The following is an 11,620-nucleotide window of genomic DNA, read 5'->3' on the forward strand; positions in this document are numbered from 1 at the left end:
GGTTTCGACGCACGACTTCGAAGGCCAATGCTAATTTTTATGTAATCCCAAACACAAGTGGATCTCCCCTCCCGGCGAGCGGGGTTCAGGCTTGGCGCCAGAAGAAAGTGGGACCACACGGAAGAAGGTAACCGGGCCCTTTTGCCTTAGGTTCCGTGTAATAACCCGCTTCGCATTATGAAACATCACACGGGGAAGGAAAATTTAAATTTTTATTCGCAACTGGAACTCGTTAACAGGTTCAATAAATGGTCGTGGTGAATATTGGACGTTTTCGGGAAGTTTCTGCGTTGCGTAGGAATGTTTTTGGTTACGCCGTAAAATATTTTTGAATTCCTTTCGGTGATACGAGTAATCATCAACCCCCTCCTATCATTTCGTGTGGGATGAAGATGAGCCTCCATTAATCTTGTAGAAATAAACTTTCTCTTGATTATTATGCAAAGGAAAAAAGAATCCCGTCCTTTTTAAAATACAGTGTTTGAATGATCCTTTATCAATCATTTATGACTACCCCCTTTGCTGCAGCAGTGCCATATGAATTTTGTTTGATTAGAGGTATAAATGTGGAGAGGAGATGTTTCACAAATCTTGTAGCTTGTAATTATTCGTCATTAATAAATGTTTAAGATTCAGCAACAGCAAGCTAGAAGCAACTGTTACGATGTACTTAGTGGATGTTTCGTTTAATAATAGATCCGAACATTCCATGTACTCGTGATGAAACATGTACATTGCGCGTGCATTGCTTCAATATGCAACAGCAAGTGCCCCTTGTCAGATATTTACGTTAATGTATGGGGCGTAAATCTGTCCTCACCTTGAACTTGCTCATTATGACCGATACTATATCTTCGGACACGTTGGACACGACACGCAACCAGACTTGCAGCATTGTAATAATGATGACCGACCGGGAGGCAAATTACTTATCAATCCCGGCAGATCGTCAAACAGCGATAGTCGCAGCGACACGTTTGCCAGCCGTTCTTGACATTGACATCGTTACAGGCGTTACGCAAGGGTGGTGAGCGGCGTTACGTTCGTCCGCTTGGTGCTGTTAATAATGGGACATTATGCAAATGGGGGTTTGATGCCACACGTCCACAGGGTCTTGGAGGAATCTGTCAGAACAAACAGACAGTTTGATTTTGGTAGCGATGATGTGATATCGGCGATTTGTGAGGTTGAGGGTCTCCATAAACGTAGCGTTCGTTCATCCAATGCCAATGCCAATTTAGTACTAGACCTGCAAGGCCATGCCCATGGGTCATTGTGTGTAGCTACAACGAATCGATGAACCTGTTGAGATTTATTATGTGAACACGTTATCGGCGGATCTTCATCAAATCGAGGTGCTTCACGTGCGTGTCACATAGACGGAAGGCTTCTGTACACGTTCGTGAGACACCATGGAACTGTCTAATTTTGGCCACCGGGTCTCATTTCCATTCACAACCAGTCGCGACGCGGAGTAACCCACGATCGTTGACCATATTAATTTTGTTCACTATATTGCAGAATTGCGCGTTCTTTCATCTTTGATTGATTGGAATGTTTTCGTTTTCTTGATTCATTGCAGAAAGCTGTCGCCGATGCGGCTAATAAGGAGCGTCAACACCGTGCGCCATGAAACTGTTGCCCTCCGACGACGATGCACGGATAGAGAATCTCGAACTGCGGCTTGAAGTAGTGTAAAAGAACGTTCTGCCGTTTCGCCGCGAGAGAACTTTAAACGCACGCCACTTGCGACCGCCTTGCAGAGAGTGCGGGGCAAAGAATTCACCGCAAAAAAGCAGCAACACAACGTACAACGCATCACCATGCCGGCCATGATGTCACATCGGATGTCGCCAAAGACGCGGGTCGTGTTCAAGTTCATCTTCGGCCTTGGCATCTGGTCGTTCCTGGTGCTGGGCTTCTTCAAGCTGAACGGCGACCAGGTGATGCAGCACCAGTTCCACCAGACGCCCATCAACGGGCGGCTGCTGCTGAACAAGGACAACCGATGGACCGGAAATGAGGCCACCTCGACCACCACCGACCGCTACCTTTCGCCGGCCGCGATGGCGGGCGCGATGGCCGGGGTTGACGAGGTGCTCGTCGATAATCGTGCCGGTAAGAAAACGGACAAAAAAGGGAAAATCCCAACCCACCGAAGACTTTTCGCATTCTAAAGTCCCCCCACCGCACGGAGGGGGGGAGTGTGGCTGTACCGCGATGGCGTGGACGCGCCATGGAATGAAGATGATTAGCATTCTTCCGCCGCAAGACGGAGGCTATAAAATGCGAAACTCACCAACCCATTACGACAATGCACCGGCTGCATGACAACGACGCTGTAAGAAGTCGATGATATGGTCCTCGTTCGAAGAACCACTCGACGGCGGACCTCCGATGAAGGAGTTGCCGAGAAAACAATCTCCAGAACGCAAGTAGATGCTGTATTCTATGTGGCATCCGGTTGGTGGAGAGTTCGAATTGTTTTGGTATTTTTACCCCACCCGGCCACTTTTAATCGATAATCTCAGCTAAATCAATACGATCTCCGGGTTCTGTTGACGGTTCATTTTGTCCGTGCATTCGGTAAACAGCACGTACACAAAGCGGGAGGTTTAAATATTTTCCTTCAACGTAAATGTCTGATTGTCACGTCGACAGCTCATTAAGCCCAGAGCAGCACTCTACCTCTGGCAGACGGAGGCAATAAAGCAGCGCACTTAAAAAAGGTTTATGGCATTTAAGATGCCTCATTTGATGTAGCAGAGACGTCGCTGGACGTGTCATCTACAGGACTGGTATTGGGTTGACCCACTCCAGATTGTCTTTACCTCGAGTGGAGGCTTACAGAAGGAGTGTTACAGCTGCAATCAATTTATATGGGCTTAAACTGAAATCACAGAAATCGTATCGAGTTACCAAGTTCCCACCCTATGTGATTATACCGGAACCAGGATTTCCTATCCTTAATTTTACTTTTTGGTAAATCAGTGGATTTACGATTCATGTGGGGGTCTGTAACGATTATATCCGCAAGATCCAGGATAAGTAGGTATAATCATTCCCGGAAACGTCAACGATAAGCAACGCATTATCTCACGGGTTGCTGCGTGTTCGGTACAAAGGTATGTTTACCGTCGGTCAACATCGATTTCCTTCGCCTACCATGATTTGCGGTAAAAGCCGAAGCCTTTTTTTATCGCAAAACCAACGATTAACGATTGCCTTCCCGGTGGAGACTTCTTTTGGTGGACAAGCACAAGGGTTCGATAGGAATAGTTTTTCGGTGTTTGGAAATGGAATAGTGCGAACGTTAAACATTTGCCGAAAAGTTCTGACGCGCCTTATGTTGGTTCCCAGCTTGTCACTGTTCGTGGGCCGAGCTTAATTTACAATGTTTGTCGTCCACAGTTGTAGACCGTTCTTCTGGCCCCCCGTATTCTCGAGCATGTCTGTTTTCGTACATGGAACTAAATTATCCGAGTGCCGCAGACGTCGACCCGGGCGTTGGTGACAATCTGTTTCTGGCAGGAATGTTTGAAGCCCGGTCGATTATCGAAGATGCCACAACCGGGTCGTAAACTGTGTTGTACGCCAGGACAAAGTTATTTACATGCACACGCCTGGGCCAACTCATCGACAACTTACGATCAGAAGAAGCGAGCCGAACAAAATGGGGAAGGTCTCTGCGTGACGAATCCCGAAGTTTAACAACGGATCGGTCGTAAATTTTTAATGACTCTCCGGGTGACACATTCGGAGGGGAAAACGGGAAAGATTTGCTGTGGGTGGGCAGTAAGAAGAGAAGAACGAACCGTTCCAACGTTTTATCACTTTCCAAGTCTTAAGTCCAAGAAGTTTATCACAGTTCCAAGTTTACCCACAAAAAACAATTACTTCAACCTAGTGTTTTAAATGCCATGATACAAGTATTTTGTGCAATTCTAAAAAAAAATAGAACTTTCTAATGTAGCCGAGTTTCCCCGACAGCGGATACTCCATTTCTTGTAGGCTACAAATCGGATCCAAGATTAAGTTCGAGCTTATCCACTTTATCCGACTTGTCCAGAATATCATTGACCCAAATCGGAGCGAAACAGTGTGCCACTTTAAAGCTGAACGAATTCGATGACAAATTCTCTGCTCCCATTTACCAGCTTTGATAGATAAACCCAATAAGTTATCCATTTGACTGTGGAATGAGGGCCACAAAAACACAAATCACGGCCAAGTGGAGATAGGATCTACAAAAACAAACTGTTTCTGTGAGCTTGTTTTGACCGTCACTACCTGAAGGGGGGGCAAGAGGCTTGGGAACGCGTCATTTGCGTCCACTTGTTGCTTTGAATTCCGCATACCGGGCGGCCAAATCGTCGATCCATTGGAATTTGAGGAATTGAGACAGGAAAATGGAAACGATTGCGACTTCCTTTTACTTCATGCACGGGAATGGAAAGAGGTTGAGATGTTTGGGGACACGAAGACAAAATATATAAATTACCGCGACCTCTAAAGTCACTTCCCGTCCCGTAGACCTCGTTTCAGGTCGTCCTATCCGACACACACACACTCTTGCCCCGTGTCACACATTTTCCGGACAGCGAACCTCAGCTGTGACCCTAAGTGGCCCTCACGAATCGACTGCGGAATGGAATCTTTGGTTCATCAATGGGGCCATTTCAGGTGATGCGAACTCGTAAGGAAGAGGAGGAGGAGGGGACTTTCACACACGCGCACACACACACACATGAGTTAGCACTCACCATGTAGGGCCGTTCCGATTTTTGCCTATTTTCGTCCACCTGGCCAATCATCATCGTCATCGTCATCGAAGTGTGGCTTCATCGTCGTCGTCGTCGTCGTCGTCTACGTTTTCATCTATTGATTTATCGCGGGTTCGCCTTCTTTCCGTCTTGGGGCGATCTGGGTAGGCAAACTCTGGGAGTTTGGGATTTAGATCAACTAACTGTACATCGTGATGGGCGAGTGAGTGGCGAGACCGACCTGCCCCTCTGCCAAGAGTCGTCCCTTTCAGAGCTTGGCGACGGATCGTGGCGCATTCTTACCAATTCTGGATGCCGCACTTCGCGGACAGCTAAGATTAAGTGAGAAAGTTTGTGCCTTTTCGAAGTCTATCGGTAAATGGCGCCATCGTTGTGGGTGTTAAGCCCATCTTGGACTTTGGTTTCCCTTTTCTTACCCCATTCAGTCAGCTTCCCATTGCTAGGACTCCGAAGACTTAGCTCTGGCCTACCGAATTCGAGAAACGGGAATGAGGTTATGAAGCTCGTGTAGGTCACGGGTGAAAGGAAGAAGACAGAGAAGGAGAGCCGGAGTCATGGAGGAACTCATACGCCCACCGACCACGTGACTCGCGTTGATTTTAGTGCGCAACGGAATGGTCCGAACGGAAGGGAGGAGGGAATTCATCACGCGCTGTCCCGAATTCGAACTCCACATTCGCGGATAAAAACCAGACTCGGAATCGGAGCACACGGACAAAAACACACGGCAGGCAGACAAACCGTAGCGCAGTGTGTAGTGATAAGTCCCGCTATGGACAAAACTACGCCCCATTCCGTGTGTGGAGTCGTGTTGTTTCTGACGCAAGTTTTTGGCACGATCAGTAAATAAACCTTAAGCCAACTAGAAGACTGCACAGATCTCGTAGAGATAACGAACCACCTCCTCCAGTCCACGATCATATTCTACATTGCGACGGGGAAAGGAGAAAAGAACGCCGAGGAAATGGACTGTGGAGATTTACTCCATTATCTCGCCAACCTCCCCGGTTCTTAGACATGGTCACGGCCCCCGAGGCTAACGCATCCGGTGTTCTCTCCGGAACGGTTAATGAGCTGGAGATATTTTCAACATTTAATCCACCATCGGACCATGGAGGAATGGAGCGCTAATGGTGAAGCTGATAAAATATATACCACACACACACACACATGATGATGATGGGAGGTGTTTTAGCAGCGCATCTCCGCCTTGCCTGTCACCGGGAAATAGAGACGGCAGAGCGAGTGGTTCCTAACGGTACTATGAAAAATGATAATTTTAAAATCATCGAAAGAAAGAGGAGGAGAAAGGGGGCACCGTCGTCGTCGGCCGTCGTTATCCGGTCGTTCTCCGCGCGACGAACTCCTAGGGGATCGTTCGGATTTGCATAAATCGCTTCGCCGTATTCCAATTTGCACACGCCTGAGACGACGCGGCAGCTTAAGTTTATAGATTTCTTTTCCTGCATATTCTCTTGTTTCGTAGTTCAGGTTAATATATTTGATTGGTTGAATTTTAACCGAGAGTTAGTCCTCACCATACCGTTAGTTTTGCTTTTCGCAAAACTGCGCATCACTTAAGATCGTTTGATAAACCGATTTCCTGCGGGGAGTAACCCAGTTTCCTTGGATTTCTTTTTCGGTTGTTCAAGCTACGCAGAGTTGGTGTACGTAAAAAATTGGACCATGAAGAGCATAAATCACAGTCTTTTATCGCCACTAATCCCGTCGGGGTTTCAGCTTTCTAAGATTCAGGAACTCCATCCGTTTAAGATGTGCTTCCATCTGCAAAGGAATAGATTTAGCTAGATAAGATATAACGATGTTTTCAACAGCATGTGGACGACGTCAACATGGTTGCACCTGTTTTTATTTGATTTCAATGTCTGGAAAAGGAAAGAGATTCCAACACCTCCAACCAAAACTCAGAAAAAGCGAGGATGCAGGCTACCGGACTTGTGCGGCTTGGCAACTACTGGCAAGTTAGGCTATGGTCACGTCCAGTCATGGTCATGGTGTTTTTGTTTTGACGCAATAAGTAACTGCTAAACACGATCCGACCATGGGACGTGTGGCTGGCTTATTGGAGTTGTTGTTATTGGATCGAATCGAAGGTTGCTTGTTGTTGAATTGTGCGATCCGCAATCAAGGCTACATAAGCGCAGTTTCAAATTCGGAGTATGTTGTTATACTGGAGCTCGCGATCGTGCCATTGATGGAACATTTATTTTTAGTTAAATCCTCTCCTCGGAGCGAACAACGGCAAGTTTCAACCTCCGCTGGGAAAGGTTGATTGATTAGAAACCGGTTGGAAAGGCAAATAGTGTTGCTTTTTCCTGTCACGTGTGCTCACGGCTTGTAATTGATTTCCACGTGACAAAGTATTTACGTCGAGTTTAACGGCCCTTCCTGGAGCTATGTGGCGATTCACTATAGTCCCCGGACGTGACGGTACTTTATTATCACACACCTCCAACTATTTCTTCCCCCATTTCGCAAATAAACGGAACGTGTGTCATTAATTCCCAAAGACGCGGTGTTCTGCACCCCGAGCCAAGAGAGAGAGAGAGAGCGTTCGCAATTAATATTCATGTCGTTATGTTTTCCCTCCCCGTCTTGCAGTGATCGACGACGAGCAGCTGGTGAAGGACGTGGAGTCACGGTTACCCTCACTCCCGATCGCCTACTGGAGCAAGCACAAGAACGCGGTACAGAAGAAGGCCACATGCGCCCGTTACCCGTCGATCTTCGAGCTCGAGTTCAACAACATCTACTGGCAGACGCTGCGCAGCTCGAACGGAACGTTTCAGCTGTTCGGTGCGTACTACGACATCCGGAAGCGGTCGCGCATCGGACCGGCCGTGCGAATCCTCGGCATGATCGATCGGATCGAGCCGCGGGTGAAGACCTTCTGCCAGCTTTGGTTCGACGGCCAGAAGGAGCCGTTCATCGTGAAGACGTTCGAGTACAAGTACATTTGGTTCAACAAGTGGGGCAACTACAAGCAGGGCATCTACCAGCCGTATCTGATCGCCTGCCAGATCCCGAAACCGTTCCGTGGACTGGTGCCGGCATCGGTGTCGCTGGTGGAGAAGCAGTGCGATACGGCCACGAACAACCTACGGGTGCTGTACGATCGTCCACTTGACGATGAAAAGCGCGGTTTTGCGGTGTGCGTGAAGGGGCTGGACTTTCTGTACGACGACCTTTCGGTGCGGTTGGTCGAGTGGATCGAGCTACTCGGCATTCTCGGTGCGGATAAGGTGTTCTTTTACGAGCTGCAGGTCCACCCGAACATCTCCAAGGTGTTGCGGTACTACGAGGAGCAGGATCGGGTGCATGTGACCCCGCTGACGTTACCCGGTGGCCAACCGAACGTGCCCGGTTTCCAGCATCTTTTCCTCTCGAAGAAAACGACGCACAAGCGACAGAACGAGCTGATCCCGTACAACGACTGCCTGTACAAGAACATGTACAAGTATAATTTCATCGCCTTGCTCGACATCGACGAGGTGATCATGCCGAAGATGGACGAGGATCGCACCTGGCACGACCTGATGGAGCGTGTCGTGGCGAAAGGCATGAAGCTGAAGAACGACACCTACCCGAGCTACAACGTGCGCAACGTGTACTTCTTCGACCGGGATCAGCACGAGCACGAGTGGGCGAAGGACACGCCACGCTACATGCACATGCTGCAGCACGTGACGCGTGCGAAAAACTACACCAAGCCGAACCAGTACGTCAAGTGCTTCCACAACCCGGAGCGGGTGCTGACTCTGCACAACCACTTCCCGATCGCGTGCCTCGGTGGCACTTGCCATTCCTACCCGGTCAGTACGGACGATGCGCAGCTGCAGCACTACCGGGCCGACTGCGTCCGGACGCTCAAGAAGAGCTGCGAAGAGTTCAAGGAGAATCAGGTGCGCGACACCACCATCTGGAAGTACAAGGACGAGCTGATCCAGCGGACGCGCCGTACGCTCGATGTGCTCGGGTTCTTCAAGGCGCCACCGGGGGGATCGGGAGGCGGTGGTGGTGGCGGCGGATCGCTACTCCGCGGTGGCAAAGACTCGCTCTACAAGCGGTGACTGTTGGCACGAGTCCGCAGTCTCTTTAGTCTCTAGTGCTACGAGCTATAAGTCGACGTAATCCAATCGAGGGAGGAAGGGTGAGGAAGAGATAGGCCCGTTAAGAACGAGCCAACCGAACATACGACTATTACTACTGTTAGATTGCTTTAGGCTATAAGTAGGCAGCGGCACCTTTTCCTTCGGTGTGCAGTTAATGTAAAAAAGTAAAACAATCGGGATATGGTGTGTGGGTAGTGTTTAAATGTCGTTTTAAGCTTGCAAGACCAAGCGCCAGCTAGGCTTCATTCCTTCGCGGTTTCGTTTGAGAGAGAGAGAGAGAATTAACACAAATATTTAAAGCTAAAAGATTGGGACACATTGAAATGTTTTCCCATCGTTTTTTGTTGTGCGGCTTCGATCGCTAAACCTGGAGATGAAAACGGAGCAGCTTTTATAGGATTGTGATAGCCACACACGCGTCATAGGCTCCTGCGACCGATCGAGTCTCACATATAAATACGTGCCTTTGAGTTTTCATTCCAATCGCGGTTCAGTTTCTCTAGGTAAATTGATGATAGCCTCCCGAATCCATCTTTCGAAGGGAAGGTTAACGAAACAGATTTCCTACTTGCTTTCCCTCAACCCTGCTATCTTTGAAAGCTGTCCCTGTAAAGCATAAGTGTTGGATTTCACCTTTAATAAGTACGTTGAAATTCGCCTAGCATAAGATAAGACTTCCGGAGGTTCGATAACGGCGACCGAAGCTTCACATATACACATACCGCTAAGTAAAAGAGGTGTCCTAACACCACCAGTGTAAATATATTTACTCCTCTCTAAACTACGCGCCAGAAGCTGTTACCTTTTGACGAGAAAAGACCAGTTCATTTCATCACTCGCGTACCGCACCGTGCGATTATTAAGCAGATAACATTTTCATTCCTCCGTAATTAGTAAATCTGAACAGAACAGAAGAAACTCCTTACCGATACAAGCCATTACTCTCTTTTCCTACCCTTTTCAACAATAAAATAATATTCCACTAGTTGATAGGAAGGTAAACTGTTCCAAGAAATAGTGTGTTTGTCGCTCCTCACAAGATAAACACCCACTTTCCCTGTGAAAAAACACCGAAGTCCCAATCGAACATGAAACGAAATGACAAAACACAGGCACAAGTGTGTTCGTAGCAGAGTGTATTAAATTATCGTAATGAAAGCTTCTTGGAAACTGCTGAAGCATCCAGTTCGGGTGGAAATTGTATATTAACGAAATCCGGTCGAGGAAAACCGCACGTTACTAAACGAAGACGCACTAGGGATAGTGCTTTCTTCTTGGGAAGAAGCATAATAAAGAACGAGAAAACTGTGGCACTAGGAGCAAATCGTTTAGCTAGGAATTTTGTTAATTGAATTTCTCTATAAGAATGTGTAAATATTAAAGACTGAATCGAACTGTAACCGAAAAGAAGGATATAATTATTGGCACCGTGGGGAGGGAGAGGCAACGTATGCGTTTAGTATTTTTTTCCCCACTTCTCCTCGGGCTAATTATGATGGAGGAAAGGAAGCAAAGAGGCGGAAAAAGTAGAGCATCGGGGAAGGTCGATTGTTTTGTTATTTATTCGTGCGTGGCGCGTGATTATTAGTCCCCGGGAAAAACGGGAATCGCGAAACCGGAACCATACCATTAATGATAGTCTCGCGGGTCAAACCCTCGCCGAGGGGGAGGGGGAGGAATGGAAGAAAAAAAGCGATTCATCAGAGCGATAAGGAGAGGGCGATATTCTTTACTGATACACGGCGACATCACACCGCCTGGATGCGAATCTCACCGGTTTTTTTTCGGGCATGGGCACCGTTGGTTATCGGAATGGAAGAATCATTTCATTTGCCGACTATTTAAAGCAGATTTCCTAATAAATGTTGTTAAGATAAAAAACCATTAGAATGGGGGCTGAGAGCACACTCCCGTCTCGAGCGTGAGCTGATGATTGATTGAAGTTGATGTGGCAATGAAGGTAGTCCATCCAATGTGACACCGTGAGTCGTGAGTCGCTATGAAGTTAAACTACTAAAAACCTGTAACTAGTGGGTAACGTTAAACAATTGAACGAGTGTGTGGGGGCAGAAAAGCATATCTGAGGAAAAGTAGAAAAGATTGGGAAAGTAAAAGTCGAGCGAGTGCAGGGAAGTCATTTACATGTAACATGGGAGGGAAGAAAACCTAACAATGGGACCGAATACAACACGATATAATCCGAGTGTGTCTGTCAGTGATTCGAGACGGAGTGAAGTCGAAGAGAGAATAAATATTGAAAATTTGAAAATTAAACTCATCTCAAACCTGTATTGAATGTTGAATGATATCACAACAGTTTTATCTAAACGAGAAACTAAAATGGGAGTTATAGATTCCGAAACCAATAAAAAATAAGTATAAAATGTAGATTGTGAAATTGAAGTATCTTTCGTTTATGTTTTGACAACATTTAAATATTACAAAAATATTCATCTCCATGCATTTGTTCTGCAGTTCCACATACTTTCCTGCTCGTTTGCACACAAACATCTATAACGTTAAACCCTGGCTGCGTTAACGAATATTTTGTGGAGTTTAAAATGATCCTCCCTTAACATAAAACACTGGCGTTTCACTTTATGTTTCACAGTTTCGACAAGCGATCGTTCTGCGATCGATCCTACAGTCAACATTGAAAATTTACAGAAATAGAGCGAGAGTGAGTGAAAAAGAGAGAGGGAG

The 11,620-nt window shown here is 47.1% G+C and overlaps 1 protein-coding gene across 5 annotated transcripts in view; it reads left to right on the forward strand.

Annotated features, from left to right (window-relative positions):
• Positions 1 to 11,185, forward strand: part of LOC131271423 (uncharacterized) — a 110,377-nt gene extending 99,192 nt beyond the window's left edge. For all 5 annotated transcript variants that reach the window (XM_058272845.1, XM_058272846.1, XM_058272844.1 and 2 more), the window contains 2 exons: positions 1,583 to 2,118; positions 7,407 to 11,185. In XM_058272845.1, coding sequence (XP_058128828.1) covers positions 1,824 to 2,118; positions 7,407 to 8,875 — 1,764 coding nt within the window. In that variant the 5' untranslated portion in view covers positions 1,583 to 1,823 and the 3' untranslated portion in view covers positions 8,876 to 11,185. The remainder of the gene's footprint in view (positions 1 to 1,582; positions 2,119 to 7,406) is intronic.
• The last annotated feature ends 435 nt before the right edge of the window (positions 11,186 to 11,620 follow it).

Source organism: Anopheles coustani, chromosome 3 (assembly GCF_943734705.1).
Source record: "Anopheles coustani chromosome 3, idAnoCousDA_361_x.2, whole genome shotgun sequence".
NCBI classification, from domain to species: domain Eukaryota; kingdom Metazoa; phylum Arthropoda; class Insecta; order Diptera; family Culicidae; genus Anopheles; species Anopheles coustani.